Raw genomic sequence first — 22,925 nt, 5'->3', positions numbered from 1 at the left:
TAGAATTTGCCTGTGAAGCCATCTGGTCCTGGGCTTTTGTTTGTTGGAAGATTTTTAATCACAGTTTCAATTTCAGTGCTTGTGATTGGCCTGTTTTATATTTTTTATTTCTTCCTGGTTCAGTCTCGGAAGGTTGTGCTTTTCTAAGAAGTTGTCCATTTCTTCCAGGTTGTCCATATTTTTGTCATAGAGTTGCTTGTAGTAATCTCCCATTATCCTTTGTATTTCTGCAGTGTCAGTTGTTACTTCTCCTTTTTCATTTCTAATTCTTCTTCCTGTTTTTCTTGATGAGTCTGGCTAGTGGTTTATCAATTTTGTTTATCTTCTCAAAGAACCAGCTTTTAGTTTTATTGATCTTTGCTATTGTTTCCTTCATTTCTTTTTCATTTATTTCTGATCTGATCTTAATGATATCTTTCCTTCTGCTAACTTTGGGATTTTTTTGTTCTTCTTTCTGTAATTGCTTTAGGTATAAGGTTAAGTTATTTATTTGAGGTGTTTCTTGAGGTAGGATTGTATTGCTATAAACTTTCCTCTTAGAACTGCTTTTGCTGCATGCCGTAGGTTTTGGGTCATCGTGTTTTCATTGTCATTTGTTTCTAGGTATTTTCTGATTTCCTCTTTGATTTCTTCAGTGTTCTCTTGGTTGTTTAGTAGTGTATTGTTTACCCTGTGTTTGTATTTTGTATGTGTTTGTATTTTTTCCAGATTTTTTTCCTGTAATTGATATCTGGTCTCATAGTGTTGTGGCTGGAAAAGATACTCGATACAATTTTAGTTTTCTTAAATTTACCAAGGCTTGATTTGTGACCCAAGATATAATCTATCCTGGAGAATGTTCCATGAGCACTTGAGAAGAATGTGTAATCTGCTGTTTTTGGATGGAATGTCCTATAAATGTCAATTAAGTCCATCTTGTTTAATGTATCATTTAAAGCTTCTGCCTCCTTATTTATTTTCATTTTGGATGATCTGTCCATTGGTGAAAGTGGGGTGTTAAAGTTCCCTACTATGATTCTTTTACTGTCAATTTCCCCTTTTATGGCTGTTAGCATTTGCCTTATGTATTGAGGTGCTCCTATATTGGGTGCATAAATATTTACAATTGTTATATCTTCTTCTTGGATTGATCCCTTGATCATTATGTAGTGTCCTTCTTTGTCTCTTGTAATAGTCTTTATTTTAAAGTCTATTTTGTCTGATACAAGAATTGCTACTCCAGCTTTCTTTTGATTTCCATTTGCATGGAACATCTTTTTCCATCCCCTCACTTTGAGTCTGTATGTGTCACTGGGTCTGTAGTGGGTCTCTTGTAGACACTATATGTATGGGTTTTGTTTTTTATCCATTCAGCCAGTCTGTGTCTTTTGGTTGGAGCATTTAATCCATTTACATATAGGGTAGTTATCAATATGTATGTTCCTGTTCCCATTTTCTTAATGTTTTGCATTTGTTTGTCTTTTCCTTCTCTGTTTCCTGCCTAGAGAAGTTCCTTTAGCATTTGTTGTAGAGCTGGTTTGGTGATGCTGAATTCTCTTAGCTTTCACTTATCTGTAAAGGTTTTAATTTCTCCATCGAATCTGAATGAGATCCTTGCTGGGTAGATTAATCTTGGTTGTAAGTTTTTCCCTTTCATCACTTTAAATATGTCCTGCTACTCCTTTCTGGCTTGCAGAGTTTCTGCTAGAAGATCAGCTGTTAATCTTATGGGGATTCCCTTGTATGTTAATTGTTGCTTTTCCCTTGCTGCTTTGAATATTTTTTCTTTGTATTTAATTTTTGATAGTTTGATTAATGCGTGTCTTGGCATGTTTCTCATTGGATTTATCCTGTGTGGGACTCTCTGTGCTTCCTGGACTTGATTGACTATTTTCTTCCCCATATTAGGGAAGTTTTCAACTGTAATCTCATCAAATATTTTCTCAGTCCCTTTTTTATTCTCTTCTTCTGGGACCCCTATAATTTGAATGTTGGTGCATTTAATGTTGTCCCAGAGGTCTCTGAGATTGTCCTCAGTTCTTTTCATTCTTTTTTGTGTATTCTGGTCTGTGGTAGTTATTGCCACTATTTTATTTTCTAGGTCACTTATCTGTTCTTCTGCCTAAGTTATTCTGCTGTTGATTCTTTCTAGAGAATTTTTAATTTCATTTATTGTGTTGTTCATCCTGGTTTGTTTGCTCTTTAGTTCTTCTAGGTCCTTGTTAAACGTTTCTTGTGTTTTCCCCATTCTATTTCCAAGATTTTGGATCATCTTTACTCTCATTACTCTAAATTCTTTTTCAGGTAGACTGCCTATTTCCTCTTCATTTGTTTGGTCTGTGGGTTGTTACCTTGTTTCTGCATTTGCTGTGTATTTCTCTGTCTTATCATTTTGCTTAACTTACTGTGTTTGGGGTATACGTTTTGCAGGCTGCAGGTTCGTAGTTCCTGTTGTTTTTGGTGTCTGCTCCCAGTGGGTAAGGTTCGTTCAGTGGGTTGTGTAGGCTTCCTGGTGGAGGGGACTGGTACCTATGTTCTTGTGGATGAGGCTGCATGTTGTCTTTCTGGTGGGCAGGATCATGTCTGGTGGTGTGTTTTGGGGTGTCGGTGAACTTATTATGATTTTAGGCAGCCTCTCTGCTGGTGGGTGGATTTGTGTTCCTGTCTTGCTAGTTGTTTGGCATACAGTGTCTAGCACTATAGCTTGCTGGTCGTTGAGTGGAGCTGGGTCTTAGCGTTGAGATGGAGGTCTCTGTGAGAGCTTTCGCCGTTTGATATTACGTGGAGACGGGAGGCCTCTGGTAGACCAGTGTCCTGAACTTGGCTCTCCCACGTCAGAGGCATAGCCCTGATGCCTGGCTGGAGCACCAAGAGCCTTTCATCCACACGGCTCAGAGGAAAAGGGAGAGAAAGAAAGAAAAAAAATGAATAAATAAAATAAAATAGTTATTAAAATAGAAAAAAATTATTAAAAATAAAAAAACAAGAAAGTAATTTAAAAAGAGAGCGAGAAAGAAAGAAGAGAGCAACCAAACGAAAAAGCAAATCCCCCATTGATAAGAAGTGCTAAAAAGTATACCAAAAAAAAAAAAAAAAAGGACAATCAGAACCCTAGGACAAATGGCAAAAGCAAAGCTATACAGACAAAATCACACAAAGAAGCATACACATACACACACAAAAAGAGAAAAAGGAAAAAAACCCCTCATATATATATATGTAAAATAAAAAAAGGAAGAGAGCAACCAAATCAATAAACAAATCTACCAATGATAATAAGCTCTAAAAACTAAACTACGATAAACATAAAACCAGAAACAAATTAGACACAGAAAGCAAACACAGTTGCTCCCAAAGTCCATCGCTTCAATTTTGGGATGATTCGTTGTGTATTCAGGTATTCCACAGATGCAGGGTACATCAAGTTGATTGTGGAGATTTAATCCTCTGCTCCTGAGGCTGCTGGGAGAGATTTCCCTTTTTCTTCTTTGTTCGCACAGCTCCTGGGGCTCAGCTTTGGATTTGGCTCCGCCTGTGTGTGTACGTTGCCTGAGGGCGTCTGTTTGCCAGGCAGGATGGGGTTAAAGTAGCAGCTGATTAGGGGGCTCTGGCTCACTCAGGCTGGGGGGAGGGAGGGAGGGGTATGGAATGTGAGGCGAGCCTGCAGCGGCAGAGGACAGCGTGACTTGACGTTGCAACAGCCTGAGGCGCACCATGTTCTCCTGGGGAAGTTGTCCCTGGATCATGGGACCCTGGCAGTGGCGAGCTGCACAGGCTCCTAGCAGGGGTGGTATGGATAGTGACCTGTGCTTGCACACAGGCTTCTTGGTGGCTACAGCAGCAGCCTTAGCGTCTCATGCCCCTCTCAGGGGTCTGTGCTGATAGCCACAGCTTGCACCCATCTTTGGAGCTTGTTTAGGTGGTTGAGGACTTTCTTATAATTAACTTTTGTAAGCATTAAATTGTGCTTTCATTACTTTACATGACTGTAAGTGAAATTACTGTGTTAATCGATTCTTTCCCATCTTTTTATTCCACATCTTTTCTATTTGTATATATTTTTTCTTTTTTAAAAAATTCAGTTGTAAAATCAGTGCCTGAATACATGGTCACTATCAAAATTTCGAACAGTACAGAAACATATAGACTAGAATTGTAAGTTTCTCTTTGTTTCCTTTACTATTGGAAAGTTGGTTTTTCTGTGTGTAATCAAACTTGTGTGTTGAGTGGCTTTTCTGTGTATTTGCATACCCATATAACTTGAAACAAAAGAATATGCACACTTGTGATACATACTGTCAAATTGTTTTCCAAAATATTTCCATCATTTTATCATCCTGCTAGTAGTATGAAAGTGCTTAGTGCTTGTAAGAGTAGATCGAAGCTGGCAAAATATTTACTGTTTCTGGAAAGAATTGTACAATGTATTTTAAAAGATTAAAAAAAAATGTTTAAACCCTTATCTAGCCTCATAGTAATTCTTATTTTTGGAATTTATACAGAGGAATTAATTCAAAATATAAGAAGATCCATATATTCAGAGCAGTGTATTTATTAAGATTATGTTCAATAGAGAAAAATCAAATGGAGCTTTAATGTGAATTAAGCTACAACTCAGATTATTTTGTGGTCATTAAAATATATAAGTTTTTAAAATACGTCACAATAGTGGGGAAATGCATCATAGCAAATATGTGCATATAGTAATATTGGTATAAATCATCCATATGAAAAAAAATATTGATAGGAAATGCAGAAATGATAGAGTGGGGGAATTGTGGACTCCCTGGCTCCCAAGTTCTAATTTTTCAAATTTTCTGTTTATCTATAATGTCATACATATCTGAATATATATGTGCATATGAACATGCATTTCAAGAAAATTTAATCTTACCTTTTTAAGGAGCTGAATGAGATTTGCTTTATTGAGAGGAAAGCAAAGATGCTTTTCATTAAACACTATTTATAATTATGAAATATTTTCCATTGTGACTGAAGAAGTCTGAGTAATGAATTAGGTTTTACCATGTTATAAACTGAGAAAGATACTTGAAATTTTCTCTTTTCTCTTCCTAGATGCCAAACTTGCGAATAGGGAGAAGGGAAAATTTTGCTTCAAGGCAATACGATGTAAGGAGGAAGAAGGTAAATTCATTTTACTGTCACACTTTCTTAAATGGTTATTTTATATTTCATGCCAATGATATGATTAGTTTGTTCTCTCCTGTTTTTTAGTTGCTACACAGTCCTCAGAAAAATATACCTTTGCAGATATCATCTTTGGAAATGAACAGGTATGCGAATAAGCACAATAACGTTTGATTTTAATAAAAAGTCACAGTCTGGAGTATCTTGACTATTTTGGTAAAACTATTGCTTTAGTAATCCCCAAATTCTTTGGTGGATGAACATGTCAGCTTTGTTGGGTTTTGCAACTTGTCTTCATGCCCCAAAGCAAACAAAAATGCTATATGGAATATAGCATTTTAATTAGTTATTTAAATTTAACTTTCTTTTAGAGTGTAAGATACTCATGAAATAAGTTTAGTCCTTGGGATTAAAGAAACAGGATTATATGAAGGAACCTGTTTATTTGGGAACGTGGTCACAGTGGAACAAATAGATGATAACCCTCTGGATTTGGGAATATCATATGGTTCTATGACCCAAATAATAAGCTGTTTTGTAATTTTAAATGTATTATTGACTAGGGCACTGATACTCCCAATAATTATATGTTAGAACCACCTTGAGAGTGGTTTTCAAACTTTGAAATAATGTTCATGTAAGTCACCTGGGGATCTTGTTAAAATGCAAATTCTCAGTCAGTGGGACTGGATGAGACCTGGGGCTCTGAATTGCTAAAGCTTTGAGGTAGGTGATCTTGAGGTTATCAGTCTGCACCCTCTATTTTTTTTTAATTTATTTATTTTATTTTTGGCTGTGTTGGGTCTTCGTTGCTGCGCACGGGCTTTCTCTAGTTGTGGCGAGTGGGGGCTACTCTTTGTTGTGGTGTGTGGGGCTTCTTATTGCAGTGGCTTCTCTTGTTGCGGGGCACGGGCTCTAGGTGCGTGGGCTCTAGAGCACAGGCTCAGTAGTTGTGGCGTGTAGGCTTAGTTGCTCCGCAGCAAGTGGGATCTTCCTGGACCAGGGTTCCAACCCATATCCCCTGCATTGGCAGGTGGATTCTTAACCACTGCGCCACCAGGGAAGCTCTGCACACTATTTTTTATCTAGAGAATTTTTATAAAAATGAAAGCTTTGCCGTCCCACCTCTAAAGCTCTGGCTCATACTTTGGGTAGAGTTTGGGAATACACATTTTCATCCAGCTCTGCAGATAATCTGAAGAGGTGATTTGGGGATCTGCTTTGAAAAATATGGGCCAAATTCCCTGTCGTTTTGTGCTGTTACTAGTATTATTTCTTTGTGTTCTTCTCCTTGATAATTCCAAACATACTTAGACTTTTGTATTGTGCTTATCATTTGCCTTCATCTGACCCACTCTTTGTACTATCTTTTGGCCATTTGAGGAAGCGGCTATTTAGAAATATCCCAGAGCACCAAAAGTCCAATAATTCCAGAATGAGTATGACTTCTGGACACTGTGCTTCCTTGCTTCCTGAATGGTTGAATTTTAGCTTTTTGGACTTAAGTTGTTTGTTTTGTTTGTGTCTTTTTAAAAACATTCCCTAGAAATATCATCAGGACCCTTAAATTATATTAAGGTTGTAATTTTTATTATATTTATTGTTAATAATTTTGTATAGGAGCACTGCAGATGGCATAAACAAAGACATTTTCCATTTTGATGAATCTGAGTAAATAGAACTCACCAGGCACTACACGTTGATGAGATAACTATGTGGACAATGGTTTACCAGAAAAAGTTCATGTCTAAGGGGGAAAATATATGTATTTATTAATATTTAATAATTAACTTGAAGCTTAAGAGCTATATAATATAGTTTATAATGCAGGAAATTGTTAAGTGTAGAGATTTTACTATGAAACACAGTAGTCATTAATTAAGGGAAATTCTGTAGTTCTGAGTCTGTTTAAAAATCTTTTCTCTTGTTCTCTCCCTTCAAGTATAAAAGCCAGGTTAATGCCAGTGGCTTCATTCGTTCTGTTTCATTGGATATCACTTAGTCTTCCAAGTATTTGAATGGGAAATATTTGTTATTTTTAATAGTTAAAAAAAATCATAATTTCCTTTTAACAATTTACTTTTTAAAAAATTGAAGTATAGTTATTTTACGATGTTGTATTGGTTTCAAGTGTACAGTAAAATGATTCAGTTATACATATATATGTTGTTTGTCAGATTCTCAACAATTCACTTTTTATTCATTTTCTTAGAGATACCCATTTACCCTCCCTGGATACTTAGAAGGTTAAAGCCAGTGCCATGGAAGTGTAGATTTATGAATTTGAGCTTCAAACTTTAAGATTCGGGGTAATTTGTGCCAAATATTTTAGGTATTCAAGTCTTAGGGTGGCCTCCTTGTATTCAACCAAATTGATAAGAAATTACTGAATAAGCCTTTTGGGTATATGTAAGTTGTAGAAATTTAAATTTTGGCAGGGTATATCTAATTGAAAACACATACAGACAAACGATTTTCTTTTAACAGATAGTAAGTTCAGCAAGCCCCTGTGCAGACTTCTTTTATCGAAGTTTATCCTCTGAATTGAAGAAACCACAAGCCCAGTCTTCTCTGCATACAGAAAAGCAGTCAATAGAGGACACTATGAGATTAATTCAGAAGTGCAATGAGGTGGATTTGAATATTGTTGTATTGTGGAAGGTATGTGTTGTTAAATTATTTCAGCAAGCCTCACTTATACTTGATTCTTAAGCTGAAGAGTAAATGTAAGCTGCTCTTTATATTTTCTCTGCTTAAATTTTCCAATTTGAATATTGAAATAGTTTTATAAGTTTTTCAACAGTTCCAAAATAACTTTTTTTTTTGCCTAAAGGGAAGAATTCATTCAAATTAGATGACTTTATTCTGTGTTACTTATTACTTGTAAGAGGTACTGAGAATATTGTAGACATGATAAGCTCCATGAAAGCAAAAATGCTGTTATTAAACTCTTTATTGTGAGCATTTTCAAACTCTGAAAAAGGAAAAATAGCACTATGAACCTCTAAGTACCCATTACTTAGGCTCCAACAGCCACTAATTTGCTGCTGTTCGTTTTCACCTATTCCTTTACTTTGTTTTATTTTTACCTTCCTTTATTTTTTAGCTGCAGTATATATTTTTTAATGACATATTTCATCTGCTTTTATGTGTACTTCTAGCAGATAAGGACTTTCTTGTTTAATATAACCCCACCATATTACTATCTCACCCAAATTAACAGTAATTCTTTACAATTATCTAATTGTTGGTCTGTGTTGAAATTTTTCAGATTATTTGAAAATATTTTAATTAAAAAAAATCAGATTCAGCTAAGATTTGCACATACACATGGCAGACCAGAATGAGGTTGTTTAGGCATTGGTCTTCCCTAAAGTTAACTGTAATGCAGAAGAGGTTTATTTTTCACAGTACACCCTTTTGTATCTTAAGTATGTATCTTTTTTTTTTCCACTGTAGAAATGATTCTACAGTGAAATTTAGGATCTTGCCCAGGGATATTCACCTGAACTATGTGAGGAAGTTTGATTTTGTACTGTCTGATATAAGGCCTAACATGGAGACATGCTCATAGTAGATGATTAGAAGATGTTACTTTAAATTGATTCAGATGTTCTAAAGTGTTCTTTTTACTAAACTGTACACTTTTAAGTAAACTTTCTTGAAACCAAGCTGGCTTTACATGAATTCCAGTAAAACTGCTTAAGCAAATTGATACTTTTGTTGACTATAGAAGGTGAAGGTGTTTAATGTTAAAAAGATAAGTTACACGTTATTAGTTTGAAATCAAATGTTCTTGGAGCTTAGAATCAAGAGAATCCTGGGCTTCCCTGGTGGCGCAGTGGTTGAGAGTCCGCCTGCCGATGCAGGGGACACGGGTTCGTGCCCCGGTCCGGGAGGATCCCACATGCCGCGGAGCAGCTGGGCACGTGAGCCATGGCCGCTGAGCCTGCGCGTCCGGAGCCTGTGCTCTGCAACGGGAGAGGCCACAGCAGTGAGAGGCCCACGTACCGCAAAAAAAAAAAAAAAAAAAAAAAAAGAGAATCCTGTTTTCAGGCTCAGTAGCATTGCCCCTTAATGTAAACCACCCATCCATTAAATGTATGGTAGACCTTTAGCATTTGTAGCTGTCACTCCACAGATTCCTGCCATGTAACAATTTGTAATATTCGTGAGACAAGATTTTGAGTTATGTGTGCTGAATTCTGTACTCATCGTTGAGCCCACAGTAACCTTGGTGGGGGCGGGGCGGCCAGGGGTTATCTTTCAAAAAATCACCCTGAATAAAAACCAATTACTAGTATTGCTGATTATCATTGAAGAAGAAGAACACTACCCAAGATTATGATACTCCTTAGTTAGAAAATGGAAGTTTGAATAGATTACAGGATGGAATATTAAATTTGGTAGGGGCTAGTAGCTATGATAAGTTTATTATTCAATTCATTTGAGGAAGTGACTAGTAGATTTTCTTTAGTGAAGACTCTAGATAGTGCACAAAGGACCCCCTTGAACGGAAGAAAACTTGACAAGTCATTTAAGTTGTGGAGTTGATGCATAGGGAACATAGTACTCTAAAAAATTATGATTCAGGAGAAAACTAAGACCTTGGACAACGTTTTTGTAAAAAAATTTAGTTGGTAAGGGGGTATAGTATAACTTATAACCAATCTTAACCAAAAATAAAGGTTTGTTTTGAAAAACTAAGACTTTGTGCAGGAAAGAGAATGCATTATAGGGTTATACATGGCTATGGGTGACTTCTGTTTGGTCCCTGAGACCATTGGAAAAGATGTGTGACCTGTCTCAGGATGTTATCTATCAGTTGTCATCCTCTCTTGATGAAAGGTCACTCCATCGAGTATTTAACTCCTCCTGCATTTCTGGGTTGTGCATGGATGGGTGCTGAGCAGGTCCTGGGCCTGCCTCTGCCTTAGTGCAGCAGTTCTCCAAGTGTGATCCATGGATGGCAAATTGTCACTCATGATAAGTATAGAAATTGAATATAAACATTTAGGAGTGTTTATAGCATTCTGACTGAGTAATTTTGAATCTGTTGAATCTAATAGTAAAAGAAATTGGGCTTATCAAAAAAAAAAATTAAGCATCTGTATTTGCATAGTGTGACAGTACCAGTATATCAGAGCCATGTACAGATTTTATGTTCTCCAACACAGAAGAAGTTCAAGAAGAAAAGTTACGTGCTGGAGTAAGTGTTTTAATTTAGATGAGATCAGTTCATTGTATAGGAAGAAAAAAAACTTTTTTTTTTCTCTTTTAAGCATATGTATCAATACTTAAATTTAAGATCTCCAAGGACATGGCATTTCCACTTCTAGGATTTATGATTGTACTCACTGATTCTGCTGCATTATATGATAAACCCTGGTACATTTCAGAAGCAAGACGATAAGAAAAAGCCTTGGGAATTCCCTGGTGGCTCAGTGGTTGAGAATCCGCCTGCCAGTGTAGGGGACATGGGTTTGAGCCCTGGTCTGGGAAGATCCCACATGCCGTGGAGCAACTAAGCCCACGCGCCACAACTACTGAGCCTGCGCTCTAGAGCCCACGAGCCACAACTACTGAAGCCTGTGAGCCACAACTGTTGAAGCCCGTGCACCTAGAGCCTGTGCTCCGCAACAAGAGAAGCCACTGCAGTGAGAAGCCCATGCACCGCAACGAAGAGTAGGCCCCACTTGCCACAACTAGAGAAAGCCTGCACATAGCAATGAAGACCCAACGCAGCCAAAAATAAATAAATATATTTTTAAAAAAGAAAAAAAAGAAAAAGCCTTTTGCCTGTATATTGGCAGCCCAGTAAAGAAGAAAACTTGTGTTATGGTATGGCACTGTTCTTTTGGACTAGTTTCTTAAGCGCTCTAGAGAAAATTGGAAAAGATTTCAAGAAGTGTCTCTCACGTATCCAGGCCAACTGTTTTATATTGAGGCAGAGCAGATTTTGACAGATACTTAATTGATTGAATGAATGAACAAAAGTAGAAAGGTTGACACAGCCATGAGTGTTGGTAATTGATAGATATTAGCCATAATACCTCTGCTTTCCATCAGATATTGCATTGGTTACTTTTGAGGTTACTGCCAAGCAGGCTAACATTTTTGTGCTTTGTACTTCTTAGGCATACGTAGTGGAAGACAGTAAGCAGCTTATTTTGGAAGGTCAGCACCATGTTGTTCTTCGCACTATAGGAAAAGAAGCTTTTTCATATCCTCAGAAACAGGTAATGACAGAGTTTGCTTTGGGGCCTTCCTGTGAACTTGTGGGGTTTTTTGTTTGGTTGTTTTTTGTGTTTTTGAAGGTATCTGGTTTGTGCAAGCTTTTATATTGGAATTTGAGTTGGGGCTTGGTGGCAGAAAGCTGATTAAAATTAGAAATGAACATAAATTGATTTTAAAATTCACTAGCACTTCATAAGAGTATTGAGATGCATTTGTGATCTTGGGGTTTCCTAAGATATATTCTTTATTGAATCTAGAACTCAACAGTTAGCTTGAGAGGAAGGGAACCATATTCTCTATATTATCTTGTTTGTTGTTTAACAGGCCCATACCATTGCAGAACTCTATGGGGCCTATCATACAGTGTAAAGGATGGCCTCTGGAGTTGTGCAGAAGTATTTACTTACTTTTCCTAAAATACTGTTTAATCTTACCAAAAGTTCTCATAGTATGTGTAAATATTTAAACCCAAATCTGTTTCTTACTTTAAGAAAATTGTTTTTCTCAAATTGATTTGATTAGTTAAAAAAGTCCCAAGTTTTAATTGCAAATTGTCATATTTTGATAATTTCGAACATCTCAAGGCAAGGTTTTTCACTTAGAAAATGAAACAAAGTGATTTCTATAAAATTCACTCAAGTTATAGTCCCATTTTACTAAAATACTGTGTAGGGCATATCCTGTTTTTCCTCTGTATTTCACCTTTGAAATACTTTATATTCTCTTTATATGATTAACTGAGTTGGGAGATGCAGCATGTTCATCATACTAAGAATAATATATTTGGAGCCCAGAGACTTTCAGATTGATGGCCTAGTGCAAGTTACTCGCATAATTTGATAAACTTTTAGCTTACATATAAAACGGGTAATAGTACTTTATACCTTGCCTCTCTTGTGATGGGACTGTCTGTCATAAGGTTGAATCAAACCCTTATTATAAAACTACTGTACAAATTGTCCAGCACTCATTGCAAAAATACCTGTTGTTGCTTTTAAGGTAGAAGAGAGGGAAGCTTTTCTAAATGTTCCCTCAGTAAATTAGCTTCAGGTTTTTGGTATCCTTTTCTGGCCGTTGTTCGTTTGTATTCCTCCTGGTAAGTAGTATGTAGAGATTCATTTAGTATAATTTAGAAGTCTCAAATAACAGCTTATTTTTCTTAGATGATTAGATTATAATAATAGTACATTTTTTGGACTTTTTATTAAAGTGTAACGTAAATGCAGAATAGTGACTAGGTCATTGACTCTTCACAAATTGAAGAACACTTCAGTATAAGGAGGACCCAGGTCAAGAAAGAGAACATGACCCGAACCCAGAAGTTTTGCTCCTGCTCGCTTCCAGGCACAAGTCTTCCCTCCTCCAGAGTAAACCTCTAGTCACTCACACTAGCTATATTGAGACTTTTACATGTATGTTAACCTTCAGTTAATATAGTTGAGGCACTATAATCTGTAAAAACTCAGGAAGCTATTTTCAAAAATGACTCTTTAAGGCAATTTTAGTTTTTCAACTATTAAAACAGATGCTATACAATTGAATATCTATAGCCTAAGTACTCAGCAATTTTATTAGATGAGAACCACAGCAACTTTTGAAATTATTATTATTCTAAACCCCTTTTTTACATATGAGGAAATTGTCTTAAAGTATTAAATAACTTATCCAGGATCACAGAGCTAATATGTGAGGTTGCTGGATTTCAAGTCTAACCCCAGCACATAATAAATAGAGAATGAATAAATGATTACAGATCCTAGTTTTTTTATCCTAGGTTGTATGTATTGCATATGATTTCAACTGTTAGTTTGTTAGTTTTTACAGCAGAAAAAGTATTGTTCATGCTTTACTTTATCTCTACTGGTTTTAACTTCTTTAGTTTGTGTGTGCTATACTTTATTTTAACAAGGCAGTGTTTTTATTGTCATATATTTTTTCTTTTCTCAGGAGCCACCAGAAATGGAACTATTAAAATTTTTCAGACCAGAAAACACTACAGTTTCCTCAAGACCATCAGTAGAGCAGCTTTCTAATCTCATTAGAACGAGTCTTCACTATCCAGAATCATTTAGTCATCCTTTTCATCAAAAAAGGTTTGAGATGTATTTTTGTTAACATTTTTCTACAATATACACACCTGTGTGTGCATGCACACACAGACATACACACATTTATTAATAGCATTAACCCAGATATTGAAGAAACAATTTAGAATACTATTGAGTCTGTAGAAATTGCCCTTAAGTAATTTACCCTTTACTATGATTACCATATGTTGCTGCTGTAATTAAAAGATGGGTATTTCCTCAGCCAGTTAGTTGTCAAAAGTTTTCTTTTGGGGCTTCCCTGGTGGCACAGTGGTTGAGAGTCCGCCTGCCGATGCAGGGGACACAGGTTCGTGCCCTGGTCCGGGAAGATCCCACATGCCGCGGAGCGGCTGGGCCCGTGAGCCATGGCCGCTGAGCCTGCGCGTCTGGAGCCTGTGCTCCGCAACGGGAGAGGCCACAACAGTGAGAGGCCTGCATACCGCCAAAAAAAGTTTTCTTTTGATGAGCAGGTTTATCATTAAGTCAAGAAGAAGGAAAAAATACCGTCATTTTGTTTTTGTTTTAAGTACAGAAATTAAATCTAAGACATGACTATAGTATAGACTCATCAAACAGTTTAAATTTAGATAGCATCATTTACTTAAGATTTATTAAGTATTAAACTTTTGGGGGATTGATGTATTTATAACTTTGGTAAATAGCCTGATCATATAAACTTAAGGTTCTAAAATAAAAAGTGCTAAGTCAGATGACACTTCAAAAAGTGGCTGGTTTACAGATATAAAAGAAGATGGAGAGAAGTCTGTTAGAGCCAGTCTGTGAATTATAACTGAAGGTATAAATTTTGGTGAAGTCACCTTGGATAGAGGTAGGGATGGGGTGGGATAGAACAAAAGAGAATGGTGACCTATAGAACAGTGGTGTTTGAGAGATGAGCTAAGGAAAAAGTCCACGAAGAAGACTGATTGGGAAGTAGCAATCAAACAATTAGGAAGAAAAGACCAATGAGGAGAAAGTGGCATCACAGTGGTGGAGTGAGAACAGTTCAAGGAGGGAGAGCAGTTAACAGTTTTAAATGCTGCAGAAAAGTCATTCATTGGCTCTGACAGTAAAGAAATTGCTCATGCTTTTGAGAAGAATGTTATTATATAGTAGGGGTGGAAGCATGATATAGTAGGTTGAGGAGAAATGGGAGGAAGTAAGTAAAGATACTCGTGTAGACCACCCTTTCAAGAAGCTGGGCTATGAACGGGGATCAGGGAATAGCCATGCAATATTATTGTTTTACTAGGTAAGATATGGATGTATTTATGGTCTTGAAGGAAATGATGGGATACAGGAAGGGCAACAGAATCCTTAATAGATGGAAAGATACACCAAAGAGTGGCAGGATTAGCTTTGGACTGAAGAACGGACCTCCTTACTATGGAAACGGGGAAAGATGAAAGTAGGGAGAAATTTTAACAAGTTTACACATTATTGGAGTGCCTTCACTTTTCGGAAGTTTATAGAAGCACGGTTAAGTACTCAAAGTAATCTAGGAAATAAGAGAATAAAGGGTAGAGAATTTTTAAAAGTGAAATTTGAGAACAGCTACTGAGAGGAATGAGGAGCTGGCCAAGGACACACAGAAGGAGTGCTGGGCAAAATTAAGATGTTGACTTAGCATCGGAAATATTTAAAAAGTAGCTTAAATGGTGCTAACCATTTTTAAACCCTTTTATCGTGAGATATAACACACAGAAAAGTGCTCAAAAATGAAAACTTGTGGCCATAGTGATTATTTTTCACAAAAGTAATACCCAAATAATCACATCTAGGGAAGAAATTAGAATATTGCTAGCAATCTCAGAAGCCCCCTGTGTACTCCCTTCCAGTCCCTCCCCTGTCCATCCCCAGTATTAACAGTCATTTCTTTGCTCCTCTTTATAATTTTCCAACCAAGTGTTACATATCTGTATTTTGATTGTCATGGTTTTTAAAAATATATATAATTAATTAATTTATTTATTGGCTGTGTTGGGTCTTCGTTGCTCTGCGTGGGCTTTCTCTAGTTGCGGCGAGCAAGGGCTACTCTCCATTGCGGTGCGCGGGCTTCTCATTGTGCTGGCTTCTCTTGTTGTGGAGCACGGGCTCTAGGCCTGTGGGCTTCAGTAGTTGTGGGTCGCGGGCTCTAGAGGGCAGGCTTGGTAGTTGTGGCGCATGGGCTTAGTTGCTCCATGGCATGTTGGATCTTCCTGGACCAGGGCTCGAACCCGTGTCGCCCGCATTGGCAGGTGGATTCTCAACCACTGCACCACCAGGGAAGTCCTGTGGGTTTTTTTGAACTTTATTTATGAATGGAATTATACAGAGTATATTCTTGTTACGTCCAGTTTCTTTCACTTAATATTATGTTATTCATCAGCCATTGACGAAGCTGTGGAATTTTCATTGCCAAATGAATATGTTTGAACATACTAGAATTAGTTTATCTACTCTATTGTTGATGAACTTTTGGATTATTTTCAAATTTCAACTTTATGCTCTTGAATATTCTTGTATATATCTCCTGGTGCATGTGTGTTTGCTCCCCTCTTTTTTTCCCACATTTATCTAGGAATTTTTTCAAAGTAGTTTTACTAATTCGTATATCGCACTAGTAGTGTTTGGGAGTTCCCTCTGCTCATAACCTTCAGCAACACTTTCTGTTGTCACACTTTTAAATATTTTAGCCATTTAAGTTATTTTTAAATACTTTTGGTCTTAAATCTTTGTCTAGGTCTTAATTGCTCAGTAGTCATTCTGTATGCCTTTGACTGACAGAGGCACACTGGGGTCACTTGGGGAAATTTAAGAAATACAGATGCTTTGGTCCTACTCCCAGAGATTCTGATTCGATTGGCTGAAGGTTGGGGGCTGGACATCTAGATTACCTAAAGTTCTCCAGGTGATTCTAATGTACAGCCAAAGCTGAGAAAAAATTTCTTGTTTTATCCCTAGTGAACCTATCTTCCCACTCTTCCATAGACAGTTTTGATTCCATAATGTTTCATTTTAACCCACCGTTCTACTTTGTCCCTGTTTATCAAACCTGTCCTGCTTCACGTACTTCCTGAATATCTTAGATGCCATGGTGCTGCTTAGTGGTTGAAACCCTGGCAATGCCTTAGAGGCTGGGATATGTAGGACTTCTCCATGTGCTTCTATTAGGGTAAAAAGCATCATAGACTCTAGGCAGTTCAGGGAAGTGTGTGAAACAGGACAGTTTTGATCAAACTAAAAGGAGAGCAGTGGGCTAAAATAAAGCATCATAGAATTAAAACTGTGCACGGAAGTATGTGAAAACAAGGCAGATTTGAGAAGGATAAGATATGGCAGTTTCTTCCAACTTTGGCTCCACATTAGAATCACCTGAAGAATTTTTGAAAATCTTGATACTTAGGCCAGTTAAATCACAATCTCTGGGAGTAGGACCTATGTGTCTATATATTTTAAATAAATCCTCAGATGATACCAGAGTGAATCTGTATCAGTTTCTATTGCTAAATAATGCTTCGTAAGAACCCACTACAGAATTCAGTAGTTTACAAGGCATTTATTCCCACGCTCATGGGTCTGCAGGCCAATGACAGTTTGGCTGAAGCTCTGCTTCAGGCTGCGGGTTGGTTGGGTTCATGTTTGTGTCACATACATTTGGGGTCAGTCCAAATGGGCAGCAGCCAGCTGGGTTATGTTCTTCTCATGGCATATCTCTGGAGTACAAAAAGTGAGCCACATTGCAGTAGCATGTTTAAGGCTTCTGTTTGCATCAGAGTCATTAATCTTCCATTGCCAAATAGCCTCTCCTTCACAATCAACAAGGATGCTCCACTGTTGCACAGTGGGAGGTGAGGGGAATGAATAACTGCTAAACAATAATTACCATTATTATCACAGTAACCAGGATTGCGAATCAGTGAAGTAGAGGGTCAAGTGATTGGGCATCCTTGTGAAACTAAAGATCAGAAGTGTAATTGAGTGAGAGAGCTGGAGATAGTGGTCAGAGAGTGGAGAATCTCAGTAGTATTTCAGAGGCAGTTATTTTAGGTGACTAAAACAAATTCACAGTATGGTCATGGAAGTTAGATGGCTGAGTTTTGAATAGTATTGGTGGTCATGGAGGTGACAGATCAAGGGTTTGAGAAGGAGTTGAGTGAGTTGTCTACCTTGACAGTAAAGTTCTCCAAAAAGATGACAAAATTCAGGATTGAAAAGAAGAAAGCAAACTCATCCAGAAGCTTTTAATAAATGAAGCCAATAAGATGATATGGAAGAAAAATCTTGAGCAATGTTTCCTGTCTAGATGGTAGGCCTCTGCTTGACAGATATACTAGATGAATTTGGGGTGGGGGGAAGAGGGTGAAGCAGATATTTCGAAAGACTCATCCCATCCCCCTCCCCCAAAGAATCTCTGCTGTACTGAGTTACTGTCACTGGTATTAGTTTGTCAGTATGGGGACAGAAAAAAAAGAATAAAAACCTTGGAGTAGTTTATGACCAAAAAAATGAGGTGTTTTTATAGGAGAGGTAGGAGGAAGAACTCAAGAAGTGGTATTAACTATATTAATGAGACATTCTGGCTAGAGATATGGAAGATATTGGAAGAAGAACAGCATGTGTTATTGAGAGGACTGCAGAGGAAGCTGTGTACTCAGCCAAATTTCAGTTAAAGTAAGATGTAGACATATAAAGAGAGGAGACTGAGGATCTAGAGGAGTGTTGTTCATGATATAGAAATGTGGGAGGGATGGGACAGGGAAGAGGTTTGGTCATAGCAGTGGAACACAGGGCAGCAGAGGAATGAGAATATGAGAAACAGCAGGTGACCAGAGATAACAAAGATATGAATCAAATAAATTGACAGGAATTTGTGAAGAATAGTAGAAAATTGGGAATGGGGGCTAGTGAGGCAGTAGCCCCCATTCCCACTTATTAACACTTAGTATGATGCCTAAGGTTTGCTGGGGAGATGGGGGTGCTATTCACTGAAGCAGTGAATGGAGGAAGAAGAGGAATGAAGGTAATGATTTTGGGGCTAAGAAACATCCAGATGTTCTGATTTCTTCTTTTACTAGAAGCATTTAGATAAAGCATGGAGAATTTGAGGCCCAAATGGTAACAGAATAGCAAAGTTTCTGAGGTTTTGCTTTGGGTTACAAATTATGCGATTGGAATTTAACTTAATGGGGTGCTCTAGACTGGAAACCTATTCGGTAGTCTTTGCTGTCCTCTTTTCCTTGTTAGAAGTTTGTGGAGGAGGTAAGGGCATAGCACCGGTACAATCTAAGAATAAGTCTTTGAAATTATCTTAGTTTTTGTTTAGGGAAATCTGTTATTTGCAGTATGGTTCAGAAAGTATTTCTTAGTAAGAGGATATAAAATTTCTGAAAGCATAAAATATATTATCTGAGCAGAATTTTAAAGTTAATTTTGTGGGAGCTTATAGAATTACTTTTTTCTTTTTTACTATCCCTTTGTTCTTTGTGTTAATAGAGTAAACTATTTTCAATAATAGTATGTAACCATTTGTGCATAGATACGTTCATTTATTATGTTCTTGATTTTAAATCTGCACCAGTCTGTTCATTAGGTCCTCTTCTATCACTCCATGTCCTTTCTCCTATGCTTTAGTGATTTACTAATTATAAAGTGAGATCAGAAATTAGGTTAACTGACCAAATGTGTCTACTTGAAAGGGCTCTCCTCATAACTTGCTGTACAGAAATAATTATCATATTCTCCCGAACGTGATGGCTTTTATGCAAATTTGATAGAAGAGCAAATGTCAGTTCTCAAAATTAAGTAATTTTCACGAAGCATAGAGAACAGGATTAGTTGTTGGCATTTTCATGATTTTTTATCTCCATTGATCTTTCTTAGTTGCGATTATTCTGTTTTGCATTTTGGGAAATAACCACCTAGAAACATTTTGGTTATTTTTTCAGATTAGCTTTAATAAATATAAATAAAATGGTTTTGTAGATGTATATATTCTGGTATTTAGTATTCAGGCATTGTATTAATATGTTTTACTTCTTGTTTATGCAAATAATTTGGCTTGAGTGATTTTAGAATTCAGTTTTTTTCCTAACTTGAATCTAATTGTTTTTGAGGAGCTTATGCTATTAGGTACTCTTAAGTTTTATTTTCAAGAAAGTGGGTTTTTTTTGTTGTTGTTTTTTAATATCCCGCTAACCTTTTTTATTTATTTTTTTTCCACAGCCTTTGTTTAGTACCAGTGACTCTTTTACTTTCCAATTGTTCAAAGGCCGACGTCGATGTAATAGTTGATCTTAGGCATAAAACAACAAGGTAAAGATTTATTCAGGGCAAGTTTATTTTGCAGTTAAAGATTGATTTGAAAGCAATTTAATATTTTGAAATTATGCAAATAATTACCTAACATAGAGAAAGTTTACTCAGGCATGCCTTTATTTTTTTGTTTAGTATTAAGAAGTGTTAGAGAAGACTTAACGAAGATTGTCTTAGAATTTCAATAGTGGCAAATGGAAAGCAATTTCCAAAAGCAGCAAATTATTTTGACCAAAGACAACAATTTTTATAAAAGTTTGTTGGTGATAAAGAACTCTAAAATTGAAAATCAGCAAGTTCAGAATAGAAGTTTTTTTTGTCTTGTTTTCTGATTTATAAAATAATGCTTAACAACAACAACAACAACGAAAATGCTGGTCCATACTGGCACTCCAAGATCTAGATGCTTTTCAGAATTCAGAAATTTTGGGGTTTTTAGAAAAGCAGTGTGAAGCGTATACTGATTATTATTGTATAACACTCCAAACAGGATCTGGGTTAGCTGTGTGAAATCTAAACATTTTGTGTATGATTATGTGTATCATAAATTAATTTGCTAATGCCTTATTGGTAGACCCTTGGTTGCTTTCCATTTTTCAGTATTATAAACAATTTCAATATTATAAGCATTCTTATATGCACATTTATTTTTATGTATGGATAACCAAGTGGTTAAAAGCTCAGGTTTGAAATCAGGTTCCATTATTTACTAGCTGCTGTTGCGAGTGTTAAGTGAGATAATTCATTCTTAACATTGTGCCTGGAACATAGTAAGTGTTAATAAATTTTAGCTATTATAGAAATTGTAATGTTAGCTATTGCCGTTATTGTTATTAATACAGTTGGTGTCATAAAATAATTTCTAGAAATAGAATTGCTAGATGAAAGGGATGTGTTATTGGGACTTTGGGAAAAAATTTATGAAGAAAAAAATTCTCCAACTTACTACTTGCCTCCTCCCTTAGCCCAGAAGCATTGGAAATCCATGGATCATTTACATGGCTTGGACAAACACAATATAAACTTCATCTTAAAAGCCAGGAGCTTCACAGTTTGCAGCTGAAAGCATGCTTTGTCCATACAGGTGTTTATAACCTTGGAACTCCTAGGGTATTTGCCAAGTTATCGGACCAAGTTACAGTGTTTGAAACAAGTCAGCAGAGCTCCATGCCTGCCCTGATCATCATCAATAATGTGTGATAACTTACAAATTTGTACTGAAATCCACAGGAATCAGTTTTATTTTACTGAATGGTTTTTACAGCAGTATTTGAAATACCTAACTTGTTTGGGAGGTTGGTGTTAGATCATTGTAAAATACTTTTGATTTGTCAATTTGTTGATGATGCAAAGCACGTTGGACTGAGAGTACTTAAATTCTTTTTTTGTATTTCTTTAACCCCTGGTAATAATTTACATGCTCATAATACAGAATTTCAGCATATCCATGCACCTTATTAAGCCCCACTTAAAACCGGTGTCTAAGTCTGCTGTTACAACTTATCAATGGTATATGAACATTAGGAGAAGATTTTGAGGAAGAAAAGGCCTTGTTGGCAATATTCCTGTTAAGCCATTAGTCTATAAATTCCAGCTTTACTGTGAAGTTCTATAGAGTGTTAAATACAGACTTTGCTGTCTTGCTTCACACAGTTCTCTAAAATCAGTTTTGAACGTTGGTTATAGGGTCTTCATACTTCAGTATCTGGTTGTTCCTATGGCTTATACATAACTTTGTAAAAAGAAGAACTTTTTTTTCTGATGCTTTGATTATAGTTTTGGAAAGAGTTTGACTCCCCCCCATTCATCTCAGCATACAGTGCACTATTTCACAATATGAGATTTTTGTCATTTAAATTATCATATTCTTTATTATGTAACTTTAACAATTGAGATGATCTGTTTAAAATATAAATCTACTCAAGTTAATTAAAAATCAGCTTTTCAAAAATGTATTATATTTATAACAAATGTACTGTAAATAGAATAAAGACATGCTATTCACTGTATAGATTTATTAGATGCCTTTTTTAAAAAATTCTGAGAACTTAACATATTATTGAAAATGAATGTCATCCAAGACTTCCCTGGTGGTCCAGTGGCTGGGGCTCCGTGCACCCAGCACAGGGGGCCTGGGTTCGATCCCAGGTCAGAAGCTGAATCTCACGTGCGACAACTAGGAGTTCACCTGCCGCAGCTAAAGTTCCTGCATGCTGCAACTAGAAGGTCCCGCGTGCCGCAGCTGGGGATCCCACACACTGCAGCTAAGGATCCCGCACGTCACAACTAGGACCCAATGCAGTCGAATAAATAGATGGGTAGGTGGATATTTTAAAAAAAAAGAATGCCAACCATATTATTATAGCAGGTGCCAGATCAATTTCCTGAGAAAGCGTTATCTTTGTTTCTAAAAGTGAATGACAATCTTTGTTCCTATAGTCCTTGGTGGCCGTGTTATACATGAACAAATGAATTTTGTCTTTAAATGTTTCATGTCTGATACCCAGTTACAATTTTGGATAACCTTTTTATATCCTGGGAGAAAGGAAGATCTATGCTTATTGACCCTACTGTAAATAACCACATTGCAGACTCTTATGCTGGTTATGGCAGACTAGGTAATTTAGCCCTCCTGCTGGAGAAAAGTAAAAAGTCAGAACAAAATAGAAGAAAATGTTTTACTAACAACAAAGTGTTATCAATATAGTCCGTTATTAGAGGACCAAAATCCAGTAGAAGAAAGTCTAGAGAGAGGATATTTGGGCCTACTTTGCCTTGGGAGGTTTGCCCACTTAGGAAGAAGCAGCTGGGAGGCAGAGCGTATGTTTGACTTATTTTGAGACAAGAAGTATAGGTTAGGAGAAATAATTAAAACTGAAGCAAAGAGAAGAAAAGGATGGAAAATAGGCCAAATAAAGGTAAGAAACCTGGATTCAGTGAGAAAGTCTTACGTATTTATTTGGAGTCCTAGAAAGGGGAGAGGATAGGGCAGAAGCAGTATAGAATCTGAGAATTTTCCAAGATGGACAACAAGTTACAGATTCAAGTAGTTCAGTAAATTCCAAACAACGTAAATGTAAAGGAACCTATATACAGATGCATCATAGTGGAACTGCTAGAAATCAGAGACAAAGGGAGAAACAGTCTTGAGTACAGAAGGCAAAACTTACTTGAGTGGTA

The 22,925-nt window shown here is 36.7% G+C and overlaps 1 protein-coding gene across 9 annotated transcripts in view; it reads left to right on the top strand.

Moving 5' to 3' along the window:
• TRAPPC8 (trafficking protein particle complex subunit 8) overlaps window positions 1–21,754 on the top strand; it is a 90,701-nt gene extending 68,947 nt beyond the window's left edge. For 8 of the 9 annotated variants that reach the window (XM_073790638.1, XM_019930438.3, XM_019930441.3 and 5 more), the window contains 7 exons: window positions 5,056–5,124; window positions 5,215–5,273; window positions 7,615–7,788; window positions 11,265–11,366; window positions 13,312–13,457; window positions 19,656–19,745; window positions 20,711–21,754. In XM_073790638.1, the coding sequence (XP_073646739.1) occupies window positions 5,056–5,124; window positions 5,215–5,273; window positions 7,615–7,788; window positions 11,265–11,366; window positions 13,312–13,457; window positions 19,656–19,745; window positions 20,711–20,945 (875 nt within the window). In that variant the 3' untranslated portion in view covers window positions 20,946–21,754. Of the gene's footprint in view, window positions 1–5,055; window positions 5,125–5,192; window positions 5,274–7,614; window positions 7,789–11,264; window positions 11,367–13,311; window positions 13,458–19,655; window positions 19,746–20,710 lie in introns of those variants that run through there. The other variant, XM_033837651.2, reaches the window with a different exon arrangement.
• The last annotated feature ends 1,171 nt before the right edge of the window (window positions 21,755–22,925 follow it).

This window comes from Tursiops truncatus, chromosome 13 (assembly GCF_011762595.2).
Source record: "Tursiops truncatus isolate mTurTru1 chromosome 13, mTurTru1.mat.Y, whole genome shotgun sequence".
In the NCBI taxonomy this organism is placed as follows: Eukaryota; Metazoa; Chordata; class Mammalia; order Artiodactyla; family Delphinidae; genus Tursiops; species Tursiops truncatus.
The sequence above is the reverse complement of the archived record's forward strand: the minus strand, read 5'-3'. Positions and strand labels throughout refer to the sequence as shown.